Here is a 20338-nt window from a genome sequence, read left to right on the forward strand (position 1 = left end):
ACCCTGATATTTACAGCATTAGTACAGTATTATCTTCATATTCTTAATGCAGATAAAATTTTGGATAAAACAAACAAACAACATAGCATATTCACTGTGTCTTGGGGGCGGCAAAACTTCTGAGAACCCCTGTTAAGCTCCTCTGTCTTATATAACTTAATATTAATACACTGGCCAGTTGGTGAAGAGCACAATGTTAATAAAAATCAATCCTGTATCCCAGGTAAAATATCAAAACATGTATCAGTTTTGTTTTCAAGTTTTAGTTTTTGATTTAAAGCTGCTTGAAAATATTTATTTACCATTTGTTTGTAGCCAGTAATTAAAAATGGGCTATTCCAATTGAAATCTTTACTCCCCTTATGGAAGACATGACCTTTAAATCTCCCACGAAGGGGTGTATATTTCAAATGCAATCACCCATTGGTTACTTTGTTTCAAACTCACACACCCCCTGTGTGGACTAATAAGGTCATGTCTTCCATAGGGGTGTCATGATGTATTCTAACTTTAATAGCCCAATAGACTGAACATGCATGACATTACAATGGTTCCCAGCTTACACTGATTATGGGTCTTAACCTTTTTTACTACTTAAGCTTACCGTTTTTACTAGGCACAAGAAAACATAGAAAGAACTAGAGAAACCAGAAATAAAGTGAGGAAGAATTTCAAGTAACACGATTTCTGGCTTCAAAGTGCACCCACACGTGTAGGTGTTCGATTTCAGCTTTTACTTACGGTATACTGGTAATTTTTTTTGGGGGGGTCACAGTTCAGGACACAGTACTTCAATCTACTAACCCTAACCCTACCTGACCGTAAAACACCCTACAGCCTAGGTACCTCCTTATCAGCAGGGCGTGGGTCAGCAACACATCTTTGACCAAACTACCATGAGCTACCCAGAGGACAGCGAAGTTGGGTTAGGGTTATGAAGTTGTATAGATTACAATCTGGTAGAATTAACAAAATCTGAAGGATTACTTTTGGGCATCATGTGGTCAAAGGTCAAATTCAGAAATGGGAAAGAGATGGCAACTTAATGTAACATTGGGCTATTCCAGCAGAAATCCATACACCCTGCATGGAAGACACAACCTTAATCTTCCACACAGGGAGTATGAATTTCAAATAGAATTACTTGAATGGGTGACTTCATTTGAAGTCTACACTCCCCTGTTTGGAAGATTAAGATCATTTCTTCCATAGAGGGGTGTAAGGATTTCAACTGGAACAGCCCATTCACTCAGAGATGAGTAAATAACCACAAAGGTAAACCTCATATGCATAAAAACAAAATATACAAAAATAATCAAACTGGAAAGCAGGACCATGTTGTGGGTTTATAGGGACAAATGGGCTATTCCAGATGTAATTCATACCCCCTATGTAAGACATCTCCCACACAAGGAGGGTGAATTTCAAATAGAACAGCCCAATACAAAAACCCAGCAATTATATATATTATATGACTTTGATACTCGACCTTATCCAAACCAAAATTTTGTTGACAGAACAGTAATACCAAAACCATTCTGGTATAAGCCCACGTCAAAATGTAGTGGTGAGTTTGTAACAGGTTGGGTCTGATCATTTAGTACGAAATTGTGTGACTACCCATCCAGATTTGCATAAATGAACACCCTGTATACCAGCGCTAGGCGAAGAATGGGTGGGTAAAGGTGAGCTTATATCCATGTGGTTGCAGCAATATTCCAGCAATGATAAACTCCAAATGTTGCGTCTAATATGATCCTTGAGGGGCATGGTAAGTTTCTCTCCACTCAAAGGATGTTGTGCATATGGCGACTCGGATCCGATAATGTATTGGGTCATTCAGCAAGACAGCCAATCATAACATATTTCTACTTTTGGGTCACATGAGACGTCAGACACAAAATTCTGAGTTTATCTCTGCCGGTGGTTGTAAATACCCGTCACTTTCTCTTCTGATTTTCTACAAATTTACATAAATTCATATTTTACATGTAATGCCCTTAAAATAGCTAAGAAAACTTTCTCAAATAATGAATCTGTAATTATGTGCAGGGGAGATATCCTGATTGACAAATAACACAAGGAAAAGATCCTGGCTGATGAAAAACTCAATTTCACAAAGAGTCATAACTTTTTAAGCTCAAAAGGCATTGTAAACTGTCAAAATATTGTTTTGTTAAGCTTATGACAGGTTTGAAAACTTAAATATACAAGACTTTGTAAAACTGAGTTTGATCAAAGAATTAAAAAAGGCAGAATGCGGACTCCATAATATCACACCATCCACATAATGCAATTGAAAATCAACACTTGGATTGTCACACAGAGGGACCAAATCATTGCACCTGCAGGATTCTCCAATTGAATTCCTTGATTCTTATTATACAGACCCTGTATCATATACTCTGGCTTTGTTTTGGATGAATAACAAATCACTAAAGAAAACACAAATTATTGCCTTTCAAGTTCTCTTTTTGTGTGTGTTAAATAACAAATTTCAAGAGGCACATAATTATACAAAAAAAGGAAGTATGTGAACTTTGTGGGTAAGGTGAATAACGGGAAGTAAGTTTCTGGTGAGTTGTGGATGGATGGGAGTTTAGAATTCTTTGTCCCATCCTGAGAGGTCATCTTCTGGTGTTGGATCTGTGTCTGGTGGATAGTCATCAAAGTTGGAAGTGTCTGTGCTATTTTGTACCTGTACGGGGAGAATAAAAACAAATAAAAAATAACAATCACTTATGTGAAACATTGTGTTTACCATGCTGGAGGTTAGTTTCATTTCATGCCAAAACAAATTATATAAAATTATATTAAACAGGTGGAGATTCACTTGGTCGGACATCCGGGAACATTGTTCCCTTCGTCCCCTTTGCACAAGTGCGCGCATAGCAACCAGCTCAAGAAAGGGGAACTGCACATGCGCACACTGGTTTTACAAGTCTATTTCCCCTTTGTGATGTCAGCCCGACCAAGAGAATGAGTTTTACCTGTTTCTACTTTATGTGAACTTGATAAAACTTTTGTATAATTTGCATGTTGGTCTATTCCAGTTGAAATCCATACACCCCTACTGAATACATGACCTTAATCTTCCACACAGGGGGTGTGAATTTCCAATGGGGTTACCTGAATGGCTGACTCCGTTTGAAATCTACAAATCTCCTTGGTGTGGGAGGTTAAGGTCATGTCTAATATCTATAGCAGGTGTATGAATTTCAACTGGAATAGCTCATTTTGCCAAAATACTTCACAAAATAATCAGCAAGTATTATGTCCATTTCTTCCTCACATCCTATGCTGATTTCAAAAACAAATTGCAAACTCATGGGCCTCTGTGAATTAAAGACTCATTCAGTGAATTGCTCAATTGAAGGATCATAAAAATCATTAAAAAAACATAATTTATCCCCTTTGTTAGTATCACAGATGTGCTAACATAGCCTACTAGTGATTGGGTTAAAAGTGTTGCATTAAAGGCAAAATAGGACATTTTACATGAAACTGTAATAGATTTTTTAAACGACCAGAAACCTCTGATGTGCTTAAATGCTTTTGTGCAAAAGTTTTGTGCATATTCATTCGCTTAACAAAAATATCGTCAAATTTTTTATTGTCATTATTTATGTTCTGAATCAACTGAAATTTTGGTAATAAACTTTTCTTGCGAATATCTGTCAAAAATACCATAATAAGAGAATCATAAAATACTCCTTTAAGAAGAAGAATTATTTTTGTTCATATCAGGCACAAAGTGGGTGAAGCAGTTTTTTCTCTTGCATTTCATGGAATTATATGCCCTCTTTAACAGATGCTGGACTTTGCCAGCTGGTGAAACATCTGTAGCCATTATTAGAGTATGGCCCCGGGGGGCCAGGGGTACTCAGTACAAATGACCGTACGGGGACGTGCCGCAAATATGGGTAGTATTTTCAGCCCTTTGGTATATCAATGACCCCTTTTTCAAAGCCTATTTTGGTATATGAATGGGTCCTTTTTCAAAATTTTCTCAATTGTTTCAGAAAATAGCCCACTTTTTCCTTAATCTAGCCAAAATTGTCAAAATTTTGGGAAAATTTGTAAAAACTAAGACAATTCGGGTTAAATTCGGCCAAAAATTTTGACTTTTGGTATATCAATGGGTCCAAATTTCTTGAAAAATTGGTATATTTATGGGTCCACTTTCAAATTCTCAGCAGCACGTCCCTACCAAAACCAAACTTGAGTACCCCGGAGTATGGTATGAACTTACTTGTGGAAGAATTGGAGGTGGAAGTGTTCTTCTTCTGAGGCCTTCCCAGTTGAAACCGTCAAACCACCTGGTAAAAACAAACAACATTTTACAAAGTTACTATTATCCCTATAATAATGTTCACATATCCCTCCATTTTTCAAGCTTTAAGAGACACACAATTTCTATGCAAATAGATACAGACATCATTACATTTTGGCATCCTCAAAAATCCATAAGGCAGAACCAGAACTTCAGCTTAATTTCTAAGCATGTCAGCAAGCACAAGTATGCACTGGACAATGCTACTGCACATGGTCAAAGCACATGCAGAGATGTTGTGTCTGCATTGCAAGACTCAGCTTTACAAATATATATACAGTGTGATGTTGAGAATGTGCACTGGCTTTTGATAATGTAATTTAAATTCTACCATAAAACAGTCTGAAGAATGTTGATATGGTCTATTATGGACTATGGACACCACTACCATTTTACAGAGCCTCTGATTGGTTAATGACATTGTATAATCATCCGAGTAACCAATCAAAATAGAGCTTTTGTAAAATTTGTGGAAACGGTCAATGACGTCATAATGATTCACAAAATGTGACACTAGAATCCTCATCATTTTCACCTATAGTTTGTTCCATCTACCGTAAAATCTCGTCTACCAGCATAATATAGTGTTTTTGATGAAAGCTAAATTAATACGATACATAAAAATATGTCAATTCAATAGGTTGGTCTTATATAATACCTGTTTGTATATCGCTAATTCTACAAAATCCGGTGCCAATCCACTATAAAAATTGAAAAAATAAAAGTTGTTCAAAAAGACCTGCTTTTTTGTATATTAAGAGTAAATGTATCACTACTTTCAGATGTAAAAAATTGCCAACACCACTTAAATATTTTTCTTTCAGGAAGTCATGATGTTTTTTAACACTAAAACTCAATGTAATGTGAGCTACGTTACCGACTACAAAATGGGCTGGTTTTACTCAATCCAAGGTCATAAAAAGCAATCTAAAGATCACTTGAGTGAAATGTAAAACAGATTTCACCATTTCATAGAAGTTTTGAAGATGCGTAAATGAGTGTGTAACGTAGCTCACAGTAACGTAGTTCACAGGTTTTAATGTTTTTAATGTGATTTGCGAACGTTAGAACGTTATGTCGGTTAATTCTAATATAAATGGGGTTCGACCACTGGTAGCTTTCACATATTATTAGGAAGTACATCTAAAAAAGTGCATACTATAGAATCCTGGTAACGTAGCTCACCAATCTTAACATGGTCGGTCGAAATTTCAATGTTTACAACATTTCTATGCCAAAAATGCTACAGCATCACGATTTTTACTGTGATTTTTAAAAACCTACGAGTGTTTCCTTTCAAAAACCGCAAATTACATTGATACCTCTGTTTTACTTCTTTCCAATAACGTGTGTTAAAAAGGGGTAACGTAGCTCACAGCATTTTGGTGGAAAGTGCAATTTATTTTAGAATTACACAAAGACGTTTTAATCACTAAAAAATAATGTTGATAAACAATATGATGGTGCGTTATCTAATTAAAAAACAACAAATATGTAAAGAAATCGCATTTATTCAAAGAAAATATTCAGGGTTAGATGTGACACTTGAGCAGTGGAAACGCATTTTTAGCGATTTTTGAGCCTTTGCAAGGGTTAATCAGGCTGAAGAAAGCATTTAAAGTATGGAAAACTATATATGTCCGTGTAGATCTCGTAGAGTTCTACCAGAAAAACAACATATTTGATGCCCTAAATGCTCGACAAAGTGTTTGTGGACCAAAGAACGGAAAAAGGCTATTGGCACCGGATTTTGTAGAATGAGCGATATGCTTGGATCTGTATGCTTGGATCTGTAATTTATTGGCTCAAATTCCATTATGGCATCTGTATTAATTTAGCTTTCATCGCAAGCACTCTATATGCTTGTAGACAAGGTTTTAAGGTATTGCAATTACCCATTTCTCACGACGGTCAAAGGGACACCCTCTCAAAAATCCCTATTGATTTATACTGGGCCTTTTGTTCCAGTCAATTATCAGTATAGAAAATACCAATTTCCCTTTTCTCTTGTAATTATTGGGTGTTGATTTCTCTCATAAATTATCAAACTTTTGGAATTGTTTAATTTGTTTCATCAAGAGGTATTTATTTTAAGGCATGTGTTGTGATTTCCCCATTGAGTGCAACAGTAAGCATCCCCTTCATGTCAGAGGGCACGAGATGGAACAGCCAAAAATAACCAATTTGATGGAAAGCGATCTATCGTGAACGGTATGCCGACCGCCAGAATACTATTATCCACTCTGTGGATTGTTGCATGCAACCATGGGCATCAATCCCGGGGGAAAGGGGGGATATGTACCTCCACCATTGAGCAAAATAGCCCATTTTTGTTCTTTTCAGCCACTTTTTGACAATTTAGGCCGATTGCCCACCCCCACATTTCAAGCCGGATTGGCGCTTATGCATGCAACCCTTACTTGTGTTTTTGAATGTCTTTGATGCCATTCTTCTGGTATCCTAGTCTCTCCATAGGATTGTCTCGACATAATTTCTTGATCATATTGCCAGCGTTCCTAGTGATCTTGCGAGGGAATTCAATCATGTCCATGCCCTTCAAGATGATGTTGTATGTCTTCATTGGGTCTGGTCCAGTGAATGGTGGACTGATAAAAAAATATAAATTGAACATGTTAATGACGAATGTAAAAAAATAATGCACATATCTTTCTTTTGATGACTACACACTAAAAACTACGGGGTTATATTTTCCGTGGTCATTTTGAATTGACCACATTTGGGGTTGTTTTGACCCCGTAAGGGGCTTGTACTGTTTTAATTTGACCACATTCACGAGGTCATTTTAACCACGACGAGCGTGGTCAAAAACGCGTTAGGGTCATTTTTGCCGATACTGTCGCCAAGCATTGATATCAGTTTCAATGTTCAGCTTTGAAAATCTCAATTCATAAATGAGTTTAAACATGAGCTGCAATTAATGTTTTTTTTTATTAAATATAGCTAATTTTTTGACCGACGTTGCCCAATTTTACAACTAAAATGACTTGCATTTCGGAACTATTTGCACGTAAGGTGTGCATCGGCTTCCCGCGTCACATCAGCGCCATATTTGTTCTGATTGTGCAGCTCAGCGGATTGTCGTGCGTCTGCATGATGGAATATGAAAAGTTACTTGGGAAAGTGGGACTGCAAGGATGCAAGGATAGACCCTTGTCTATGAATGCAGATTTGGACAATTTCATACTGTCGTGGCCGGATGTCTTGTCTGCAGTTGTTATAAGCTTACATCAATGATATCATGTAAGCTTATAATGCGTGAACTGTCATGAGGCGTGTCAGTGTGATACACAGATGCATTAGGCCTATGTATAAATTTGCTGCTTATGTAATGCTAGTGTGCAGAGACACACTTATGTCCTGGTGGGACCAGCAATACCATCCATCGCATCATACTAAAAAATCCAAACAACCCCTAAATGTGGTTATTGAGTAACCCTATTATAAGCAACCCTTTCAAATGGGTCATTTCATTTGACCCCGAAATGTTGTTATATTTTGACCCCAATGGGGTTACATTTTGACCAAAATACGTGGTCATTGAAATGACCACAGCCAATGGGGTCAATATTAAATAACCCAAATAAGGCAACCCTTTTTTAATTGACCCCGAAATATGGTAATATTTTGACCCCAATGGGGTTACTATTTGACCCAAATACGTGGTCATTGCAATGACCCTGATCAATGGGGTCAAAATGACCCCGTCCGTGGTATGGTGTTTAGTTGATAACTATGCTGGGGTCAAAAATGACCCCGTTTGGGTCATTTTTTGACCCCGTAGTTTTAAGTGTGTAAGGAATTAGACACCATCATAATAATACTATTCAATAACATCAAGTACTTTACTGTACACAAGTTAAAATTGAAGCAATTTTTTCCCGTGAATTGCACAGTCACTTCCATTTTCAGCATAGTTAATTTTACAAATCCACAAGTTTATCATTTACTTCATGAATTGGCAAAAATGCAGAAATTTTGTGGTCATTTGAATCAAGTTTCGTGGATCAGAACTCCTCGGATAACTGCAAAATTACATTATCTGTGACATATTTAAAAGTATATAAACTGTATCAAAATAATTGGCACCCATCCGTTTTCATTGATGGATGACCCAGCAAACACAAAAACGTTTTAAAAACGTTTTAAATAAGTTATATTTTGGCTTTTGGTTTAGGTAAAAACGTTTTATAACATTAAAATGTCGGGTTATATAAAGGTCATGATAACGTTTAAAAACGTTTTGTATGAAAACACACTACAACAATATTTTTAAATGTTTTCAAAAATGTTATTGTAAACTATTTTTGCAAACATTTTTGCCAAATATTGTGTCAATACTTAAATAACATTATGTTAAAATATTTGAACCACGCAAACACAGAAATGTTCTTAAAATGTTTTGTTTTAAACCTTTTAATAACATTTAAATGTCGAGTTATATAAAGGTCATGAAAACGTTTTTAAAACGTTATTGCAAATATTTTGGGCAAACATTTTTCGCAAAATATTTTTTCAACTCCCAAAATAACATTCTGTTTAGAATGTTTTGTATCAAGTTTTCAAGAATGTTTTTGAATGTGATTAAAACGTTTTTGTGCCCTTTATATAACCCGACATTTAAACGTTTTCTGTAAAACATTTATGTTTGCTGAGCAGTAGATTGTCAAAAAATGTTTTTTTAAGGTTATGAAAACGTTTTATACTATTAATATACCCTTTATATAACCCGACATTTAAACGTTTTCTGACAACCTTTTATAACCTTTTGCGAATGATGTCGAAAACGTTTTGTGTTTGCTGGGGAGTCTGACACATCAAAACTGAACATAAGATCATTGCATTTCAGATTAATTGTATAACAATTCATAAACTATACATTCTGGATATTTCAAGAGTATCCGATGTTGCGTTTGGAAGAGACAGGATTTTCAATAAATATCAAAATTGATGGGTACCAATCATTTTGATACAACCTGTATACATAATTTTGTTTCACAAAAGTTAACTTTTGAACCAATTCAAGGTTTCAGCACTTTCATTAATGCTCGGAATGCTAGCCATAGGCTCCAACATAAAAAGTCCCAAGTTTTGAGATATTTTCTCAAAATATCTCTAGAGCTATCTCAAGAACCACTGAACCAATACTATGCTTGTTTGTACTCATTTTATTGCATTTTTCATGCTGATTCCAAATATGGTCATGTAAATGTACAAATCTGAATTACAAAAATTTTTCAATAAAATTTGAAACTTGTCGTCTGCAGTTGACACCCATGTATGTACATACCTTCCCGTTAGTAGCTCAAACATTAAAATGCCTAGTGACCAGTAATCAGCTGAAAGGTCATGACCTTTGTTCAAGATGATCTCTGGTGCAACATACTCTGGTGTACCACAAAACGTCCATGTCTTGCGTCCATGACCGATTTTCTTAGAAAACCCAAAGTCAACCTACAAATGATGAAAAGATAGAATAAGCTATGTTTGCATAATTGTTTACAAGGTAATCAATATTATATAATTAGAGCCTGAGTCTTCCTACACAGTCAAAGAATGTAGTGTGTGTGTTTGTTTTTTGTGTGAACGCTGCATGCAGCCCGCCGGTAATTTTTTTTAATTTTGAAAAAAGATTTAATGATATTTCGTTTAGCCTATTCAAGTGAGTTTTTTGAAACAAAACTACTCTCATTTTTAGCATGTTATTGTACATATTTGTAAAATCATGATATTTTTGCATGATACTTGCAAATTTTTTCAGATCGTGTCATCAACAGATAATTTCGTACATACTTGAAGCGTGGCTCAATGGGATAAAAAGGTTGCCCATCCCTGCTGTACCCAAAACATTATGCTAAAGATTCCATCCTATCTGGTAAAGTATTTTCCTGGTTTAAATCCCTGTACACAAACTCCTTATAAGTAGAGGGCTTGCATGACTTAGGCTACTTACCAATTTCCCATAGCCTCCTGTGTCTAGTAGAATGTTTTATGGTGAAAAGTCCCTGAACACAATACCACTTTATAGGTAGATGGCTTGTATGACTTAAGCTACTTACCAATTTCCCATAGCCTCCTGTGTCTAGTAGAATGTTTTCTGGTTTAAGGTCCCTGAACACAATACCGCTTTATAGGTACAGGGCTTGTATGACTTAGGCTACTTACCAATTTGCCAAAGCTTCCTGTGTCTAGTAGAATGTTTTCTGGTTAAAGGTCACCTCCTGTGGCTAGTAGAATGTTTTCTGGTTAAAGTTCACTGTACACAATACCGCTTTATAGGTAGAGGACTTGTTTGACTTAGGCTACTTACCAATTTGCCATAGCCTCCTGTGTCTAGTAGTATGTTTTCTGGTTTAAGGTCCCTGTACACGATACCCTTGATGTGTAGATAATTGAGAGCTTCTATGACACAAGCTTTGTAGGTAGAGGGCTTAGTGATTTAGGCTACTTACCAATTTGCCATAGCCTCCTGTGTCTAGTAGAATGTTTTCTGGTTTAAGGTCCCTGTACACGATACCCTTGATGTGTAGATAATTGAGAGCTTCTATGACACAAGCTTTGTAGGTAGAGGGCTTAGTGACTTAGGCTACTTACCAATTTGCCATAGCCTCCTGTGTCTAGTAGAATGTTTTCTGGTTTAAGGTCCCTGTACACGATACCCTTGATGTGTAGATAATTGAGAGCTTCTATGACACAAGCTTTGTAGGTAGAGGGCTTGTTTGACTTAAGCTACTTACCAATTTGCCATAGCCTCCTGTGTCTAGTAGAATGTTTTCTGGTTTAAGGTCCCTGTACACGATACCCTTGATGTGTAGATAATTGAGAGCTTCTATGACACAAGCTGTGTAAAATCTGGTAGTTGCATCATCAAACTGCCCTCTGTTGAAAACCACAGACAAAAATTCAAGTTTGTAATGAGGTTACAATAATTAGCTTCAAACCACTGGTGACACTGGTGAAACATTCTGTATGGGGCCCTCTGTAGTCAGGTATAGCCATACAGTTAAGATAGTTTAAGGGCTTAATTTGAAGCAAGTATTAAACAGTAAGAGCAGCTGTCAAAGTATTCTAATTTCTGAGTGTGATACGAGCTTGCGTCCATGTGTGTTTGTAAACACAGGCAAATGAGGACATCTCTATACGACAGTGGATGCACAGGAATTGCTCAAGTCCACGGTTCCTACAGAGTGTTACTAGGCAAAACCATATTAAAATTGCATCATAAACATGCTGGCAGTTGGCAGTGTAGGGTCAATCCACACTTGGATTGAGATAACATTTAAGGGTACATGGTAAGGTGAATGAAACTTAACCCCCTGGATACTAACTAGTCATCTAACAGCATTTCTGATTGGTTGATAACTTGAAATGCTCATTTCAATTGCCAATTATGACTAGGCTTTAAACTATTTGTGGTCAAACTTGCATTTACAGATGATCTTATTAATACCCTCCTTGATTGGTTCAAAATTGGACAGAATATTCATTTTGGCCAATCGGCAGGTAGTTCTCATGGGGTTAAACCTGTGTGTCTGCAGTTAGATTGTGAAATATTCAAGTAGTGATCTGAATGGTGTACTTACTTGTCTCTAAGTATGGTCCACAGTTCCCCTCCTAGACATGACTCCAGCAGCATATAAAGATATTTGTCATCCTTGAATGTACAATACAACCTGAAGTGACAAACCATATGATTTACAAATGAATGCAAATAGGACAATAATGTCATACTGGTGTAATAGGTATCCATCTTCTTGCAGGTCATCTCTACTTAGTGTCTGTTACCAGTCTATAATACCATATAATACCTATAAATCATTGATGTTAGCACTGGGTAGTAGCCATTACTGCCAGTAGACAGGAAGTCTATATAGAAAGTTGACCTGAACGATGTGGGTGGTCTTCATGTGCTTTTGAATGGGACAGCAGTAACCTTGGCTAATATTTAGACCAAAATTTTGGATATTTCAGATTTTTTTAAGTTTGTGAGAGCATAACAAGACTATCCGTCAATGGATTTTTATTTCTGTCGGTAAATATGTTTTAAATTAAGTGTTTCATAACATATTAAAAAGGCAGAGACCCCTGTTGTATAATAAATTAGTTAGGTAAGTTTTGAGTAACCTTGATGAAAATTATCAAAAAAGTGCCTATTCTTTTGTGTGTGCACGGTCCATCACCTGTCACTTGGTAGTCTTGTAACATGTCTAATGGTGCTGCCCATGGCCACTCGATGAATTGTTTAATTCGAATTAATCAATTCGATATTATAGACTGGTAACCTAAATTGAAACCACATCACTTCCTTTGCTTATATGTTCTTAACCAACAATGAACTCACTTTATAGCTTCAAATATGATTCTCTTTTCTAATATTCTTTTTGTTACCAATTTCTTTCTACTTTCACTCTTTTATTTGAAGGAAAACACATCTGTCTTCTTTATACCGTGATTGTATCTTTCTCAAGGCGTCATCAAGCAGGACTTCAAATAAGGCTTTCAATACTTTAATCGGCTACTTAATATTCCTGTGTCGTGACCATCAGTGACCATAGTCATGAGAATTTCTTATATACTATAGAGCCCCCTATAAATGCTATGTTTAGTATCAAACACAAAGTTCCAGACCTTGCTGTTTCAGTCAGATTTTTACAGCAAAACAAAAATGGCGTTATCCGTTGCAAATGGCAGACGGTCTGTGTGGAGAGCCAGCGGAATCAAAATGGCGGCTGACGACACTACATGTCAGTATACTCCATGCCTCTTACCTAACAATGAAATCACATCTAGCCTCAAACATGATCCTCTTTTCTGACATGATATGTTCCTGTTGTCTTGTCTCTACTATGTGTTTCTTCTTCAGTTGTTTCATTGCAAATGTCCTATTGTGACCATTAACTGACACCTACATACAAAGAAAGAAACAAACAAAACATTTTAAGTGATATAAAGAGTGCAATGCTAAACCAACAGGTGTCTACACAGTTTATAGATTGTTACTAACCAATGTAGCCATAAAGCATTTGGCAACCTTGGTATTTACAGCTAAGAAATGCACATTTATAAATACCCACAACAAACCTGAGATCATGCAGCTTCCAAAGTTTTATACGGGTTTCAGCGCATGGGACAATACCACTTCAAAGTTCTTTGTCATCAACATACAATTATGATTTGAAATCTGCACCCACTGTGTGTGGGAGATGCAAAATGTCAAGCTATGTTCTGAAAAATAACATGTGATTTCCCTTGACTATTTCTCTTCATGTAATCTTCGAGTCACAGAACAACTCAATCTGATGAAAATTTAGCCACAATATTGGCAAAGAAAATTTTTTCCTTTTACAGGTTCAAAGAAGATTTATTCAAAATTGTACAAATTTAATGAGACGTTCTTATAATGCTTCCTGAACTGACCCGAAGAGTCCATCATCACTTTAATGAGGCCTGACACTTTGGCCAATCAGGCATGGATAAATGACCATACAAAAATTACCATTTCACTTTAAGTTTCCTTTTTTGAAAGATTCGATAGACAAGATGACTGGAAAACTGTGCACAAATGTCTCGCTGCTAGTGTTGACAATGGCTCGGATTAGCACTGAATTGGGTTAGTTGCATCAAGCCACGGCAGTATTTTTCATGTATTTTTGCTTCTTTTAGACATTCCACATTGCAAATACAATGCATTGTTTGGGTATTTTTGGATTGGTCACTTAGTACCAGAAATTGATTTATTCAAGTGCGCTTCTTCCTAATTCTGTGATTTCTTTAGCTGGATTTAGTAAAACCACTCAAATATACGGGTGCTTTTCTATGGGCTAATTACAAATTGGGCTACTTAAAGAGTCATTTACCCAAGCCTGTAAGGTCAATTTACCGCATCTTGATGTTGACGAATTTTGGCAACACTGCAACAGGTCACTTTGTAAGTGATGTTATCTGCTTTTAAGTGTCAGAGTTCTCTCCAATTTAAGAGCATGTATAGCACCTTGTATGAAGATAAGGTAATGTGGTCTTTGCAAAAAAAAGGGAAAATCACAAAAACTGATTTTTTCAACCCAAATATCTCAGCTCACAGCACTTTTCAGAAATGCCAGCCAGATTAAACAGAAAGATGGGACTCTAATGGTTAATTCTAACCAGGCTGGCACCTTTTTCTAAAAATGATGCAGGAAAACCTTAACTAGAGCAGATAGACCAATGTGGTCTCTCTACTATTACATGTTCAGTTGTCTGAGGGGGCAAAGATAACAAATTTCCCAGTGGGCATTATTTTGGCCCTGCTGTGTTACTGTATGTAACAATTTGCGAACAAATATTTTCAATTTTACACTATTTTAGCCCAAAATAAAGCTGAAATTTTGTGTTCACCGTGCTAATTTTAAATTTTGCACATCCGCGAATGGTCATTTGTATACTGGCTAAGAAAACACAAGTCACTGTCACTTTAATCTAAGTGCTAATGGTTTGAAGAGGGGTCAACCCTTGCTTGGAAAGGTGCTCTAGTCAATGGTGGACAAGTGTCTCACTTAAGTGTGTTCCGTAGATGGACTTGTTGATAACAGGCAAGCATGTCACTCTGTAGCATATTCATTAGATGCCGTTGTTACTGATGACCATGGAGGCATGTGATGTGACTCAATCATGCAAAGAAGCCAAGTGCACTAGTTATAATGATGTTGTGATGCACTATCAAGCGTGTGCAGAGAAACCTTAAACCCTAGCCAATTAAAGGACATCAGAAGAAGGGGCACTCATTCTTTATTGTGTTGAAAGACAAGCTGGACATTTTGCATGCAAAACAATGTATTTACTGCATGTAGGATAACATATTTTTCCAGAAGCCCTATTTTCCAGAAGCCCTATTTGTCCAGTTTTAGCCATTAACTAAAAACTGTACTTCTTAATGTTTATACGCTGACCTTAGGCAAGCAAGCCAATAATCACACTTATATTTTCATAGGTCTTGCAGTTCTTGAGTTAAGGCCAATTATACTGTTACAAATTTGGCCGACAGCCAAATCCGGAATCATCTTTTTGATAAATCCATGTTCGGCATGAATTGTTTTGAATTAGAGAACATACCTTCCTATTAATGAGTTGCTTGGACAAGAACAAATTTTTATGGTAGTTTGTTTATTTGTTTACCCAGGTTGGTCCGTGAGGAACACATGCTAATCCATGGAAAACCATGGACCGTTCCAAGCTCATACAAATGCACAAGCCTGGATAGCCAGTGTAGGCTAATATATGCATGCTGGCCTAGATAGCTTTGATAAACAAAGCAAGAAATGGAAGAAAATAGCTAGGAAAAAGAGAAAAGAGAGAAGGCCACTCCCAAACACAATTGTACAATTTTACTCTTAGCCCTTACTTCGTGAGAAAGGAAACTGGTTGTTAAACTTTTTCATTTTTTCCTTTTAATTTACAAATATCTGTGCTATAAAATGAAAAAATTTAACAAACTACCGTAAAAACGTATACCAAAATTGACCAAAACTGAGACTCATATTTGCAGCACATCTCCGTATTGTCCTTTGTATTGAGTACTCCATGTACTTGTAGGGGGTTCATTACATAATAAATCAGATCTAGTACTAACCAATTCCACACGTCCAAAGCCTCCTACACCCAGAGTTGATATGACTGTGATATCTGTGAGTTTGATTTCAGCAAACTCCGTATCCACCTTATCCTTGATTTTCTCCTCAGCACGTTTGCTTATTACAGCATCCAGATGACCTGCTACCTGGAGGAATGAACTACAAACAAACATACATAGAGGTCAATTCACTTGTTTTGTTACTGTAAAACAACTTTTTAATAATTTAAGTGAATTTCATGATTTGTGAAATAGATCAAAATGTGACTGTCAGATATTTTTTGATTAAAGAATTTTTAAATACAATTGAACAAGCATAAGATATAGTGGCAACAAAAAAATAAATAAAAATTGAAGCATCAATTTGCACTGAGCTAAGTTGATTCACAGGATTAAAAAAATTTGAAAGTTTACGACGATGGTAACATAAATATTAACAGTTCTCAACATGAGCGGATCAAATCCAGTTATGCATCCATTTCAATTTGTCTATTCAAAATATGCTACTAGTGTAGCAAAGAAAGTGCTATTCCAGTTGAAATCCATACACCCCCTGTCCTTAATCTCCCACACAAGCTGTCTAGATTTCAAATGAAGTCACCCATTCAGGTAACCCCATTTAAAATTCACACTCCCTGTGTGGAAGATTAAGGTCACATCTTAGAGGTTGTATGGATTTCAACTGGAATGGCCCACCCAATGTCAGTATTTGGATCTAATACCACGGCATTAAGAAGAACATTACAAGGATTCTCACAGTCAAGCGTCAAGTTAAATGCCATTTCACTTATATCTGTATAAGAAGTATCAGCTTGATGAATGTAATAGATAAAGTATCTGAGCAGGTCTACTTCACTTACTGGTAACAAGATTTCTTAAAAACATTCTGCAAGACTAAAATGCATCAGCGGTTTCCTCTGTATTCTTACAGTATATTTAATGGGAAAGCAAACCCCAGAAAGATGTAGAGTAGTGATTTATATTTTGCTGCCACATATACTTATAAAGAAGAATAAAAGGGAAGATCCAGAGGCCAAATATCTGTATGTGCTGAAGACATCATATAATCACCTTAAAAAAAGAAAGTTCCTACTTGTTGGAGGGTCACATCTTTAAGCACAATCAATAAAAAAGCTATAACATTTGTTAGTTAAACTAACTTGTGTAAAACAAATCTTGATTGGTCAAGAAATTAATGAGTGAATGAAATTTGGTGTGATTTAGGCAGTCAATTTGTGCCATTGATTCACAAGAGACAGCAGTGACTCTGGACTTCAAAAATTGGGGAGCATTATGCACGGTTGATGCCCATTAGAGTGTATCCTTTTACACAGTAAACGCACCAAAAAATAATGTGCACACTGAAGATTAATTTTCATTCAATCATCAATTTTTCAATCATTCCAATTTCTTTTTATTTATTTATAACTTTCGTCAAAATATCAAGCAAAACCCAATATTGACAAGCAATAAATGAAGGGATGCCTATAGTATCATACTGAAACATTTACAGGGTCGGATCCAGGAATTTTCAATGGGGGGGGGGCAACACAAAGTGAGGTGCCGCTCTGCAAAAATACACAAAGTCAGGCGCCGCTCTGCAAAAAATAGGGGGGCATGTGCCGGGTGCGCACCTCTCCTTAAATCCACCCCTGATGCATATCAAATGTATTGCTTTTAGTTCATTGTGTGCAAAGATATGACCACTAGAACTAGTGGAAACTTTCTTTTTACGAGGTTTTTATAAAAAAAATGTCACTATTCAACAAATGGGAGCTTTTCAACAGTTCCCTTTCATTACCAACTTGATATGAAGGGCTCAGGCACAAAAAGTGATATATACCAATGGCTGCCTTTGTTTTTTTATCATTGTTTTATATAGAGAAATACCATTGTTATAGCTATTTATTAGGGATGATACTAAGTACAGTAATGCTGTGGTGAATTATAAATAAAATACTGGAATAACTTACGAATTTTGCGAATTTTCATCCAATCTCATTGGACTTCATCTGGCAACTGCAAAGATGCTCCGGTATTGATCGTAGTCGGAGACTGGTCACGTGTCAATCGGCAAGGAATATTGACAATCGATGAATCCCAGGCGTCGACAGTTGGAATCTCAGGCCCCTCGTTTGTTGAGGATGGCTTCTCCACTCGTTCCCAAATCGCTTCACGAACTCCCGCTCAAACCACCTCTCCTCACGATCTAGAATGATAACATCCTCCGTGTCGATTTGATGTCCGGAAGTTTTGGCATGGCGTATATAGCAGAATCCGGTTGCCAGTCAGTAGAACTAGGCCGTCTATGTAGTAGAACTAGGCCGTCGGCATCACAACCGCGTTTAAGCCGGTAAATAAATTGCGCAGAAAACTAGTGCATGTTAAAGATAAGCCCCCCAGAGACAAACAGTCTAACCTTGTCTACGGTTATAAGTGTGGGGATTCGGACTGCACAGAAGCGTATGTAGGAGAAACAAAGCAATCCCTTAAAGCTCGTCTTGGTCAACATAGACGGCCTAGTTCTACTGACTGGCAACCGGATTCTGCTATATACGCTCATGCCAAAACTTCCGGACATCAAATCGATCGGAGGATGTTATCATTCTAGATCGTGAGGAGAGGTGGTTTGAGCGGGAGTTCGTGAAGCGATTTGGGAACGAGTGGAGAAGCCATCCTCAACAAACGAGGGGGCCTGAGATTCCAACTGTCGCATGCGCCTGGGATTCATCGATTGTCAATATTCCTTGCCGATTGACACGTGACCAGTCTCCGACTACGATCAATACCGAGCATCTTTGCAGTTGCCAGATGAAGTCCAATGAGATTGGATGAAAATTCGCAAAATTCGTAAGTTATTCCAGTATTTTATTTATAATTCACCTCTGTTTCTACGACTGGATGAATCATAATATACATCAACATTTTACAGTAATGCTGTATTAAAAGCATCATATCAGCCCATATTAAAAAAGAAATATGTGTAGTGTACACCTATTGCAAAAGACTTTTCGCACTGCTAGATTTTGGTGAGTTTATGGAGTAAACACAAAATTGGATTCTGATTGACTAATTCCATCATATCATCATCACATCAGCACCTAATTCGCCGATCATTGCATGATGCATACGTCACCTAGTTCTTTTTATGCAAATGGTGCAGTGCAAACGGTCTTTGCTAAATGGTGTAAATATACAATAGAACTATTAAGGAAAGGGGTATGAACGTTTGGACAGTATTTATTGTGGGACATTAGAGCACATCAGACATATCGAATTGCATTCTGAATACAAAGAATGGCCTTCTGATATCAAATAATTTTGATTTGTTGAAATTCGCAATGTAATACACATTTTATGGCAAATTGATATTTTTGATATTTAACAGTACTCGAAGTAAACTTTTTAAATCTGATGATTTCTGCCTAAAGTGTATGTAGGTGGGATGCCAAATTAACGATCAATTGAAAATTTTGACCTTTCAGATTGAAGATATGGATTTTTTCCCAAAACACCAAAAAATAGGTCTTTTGGGAAAAAAATCCATATCTTCAATATGAAAGGTCAAAATTTTCAATTGATCGCCTGCTTTTCCTCCCAGCTACATACACTTTAAGAATATATCGTAGATTTATAAAATTTATTTCGAGGACTGTTATATCTCCAAAATGTGAAAAATATCAAATTTTAATAATTTGTCATAACATTTGTATTATATCATGAATTTCATAAAATGAAAATTATTTGATATCAGAAAGACATTTTTCGTATTCAGAATTCAATTCGATAGGTCTGATGTGCTTTCATGTCCCACAAAAAATGCTGTCGAAACGCTCAAAACGCTCATTCCAGTTCCCTTAAGAACACCATTAATAAAAACTAGCACAAGGCAGCCATTGGATATATCACTTTTTACATCCCAACTCTTCACATGTTACATCACCTGCTCTCTCGTAATCACCAAATGGAGACTACAATTCTAACAATTTGCCCGTCTTATGTTTTGGTTTATCCTACATGGTATTACTCCATAACGAGATCTAACACAGAATCTTTCAAGTTTGAAAATCACATGGATCTTGCATAATGGGTACCATAGGCGATAATCATGTGTCATTAGAGAACCAAAAATAGACCATGATGAATTTGGTATACTTGTATCGACACAACTGTGGTATACTGTGATGAAAAATTGCTATTTGTGATGCAATTTAATTTGATCCACCCATGCCAAAGGAGGGTAGTTTAATATATATATGTGACATGGTATATCGAAAGGAGACACTTTGGGGCACAATCGTAAATGGAGAAATAGCACAAATCTGCCAGGTGATTTTTTCACAATTTGGGTTTGTTGCAAATTTGTGATGTTAATAATGTTT

The 20338-nt window shown here is 36.5% G+C and overlaps 1 protein-coding gene across 1 annotated transcript in view; it reads right to left on the reverse strand.

Moving 5' to 3' along the window:
* Positions 1-1499: 1499 nt before the first annotated feature.
* LOC140159110 (cGMP-dependent protein kinase 1-like) overlaps positions 1500-20338 on the reverse strand; it is a 195901-nt gene continuing 177062 nt past the window's right edge. The window contains exons 10-17 of the mRNA XM_072182462.1: positions 15957-16116; positions 13120-13256; positions 11935-12024; positions 11089-11230; positions 9642-9805; positions 6754-6939; positions 4253-4319; positions 1500-2698 (exon numbers count right to left, since the gene is read on the reverse strand). Of these exons, the coding sequence (XP_072038563.1) occupies positions 2600-2698; positions 4253-4319; positions 6754-6939; positions 9642-9805; positions 11089-11230; positions 11935-12024; positions 13120-13256; positions 15957-16116 (1045 nt within the window). The 3' untranslated portion in view covers positions 1500-2599. The remainder of the gene's footprint in view (positions 2699-4252; positions 4320-6753; positions 6940-9641; positions 9806-11088; positions 11231-11934; positions 12025-13119; positions 13257-15956; positions 16117-20338) is intronic.

This window comes from Amphiura filiformis, chromosome 8 (genome assembly GCF_039555335.1).
Source record: "Amphiura filiformis chromosome 8, Afil_fr2py, whole genome shotgun sequence".
Classification (NCBI taxonomy): Eukaryota; Metazoa; Echinodermata; class Ophiuroidea; order Amphilepidida; family Amphiuridae; genus Amphiura; species Amphiura filiformis.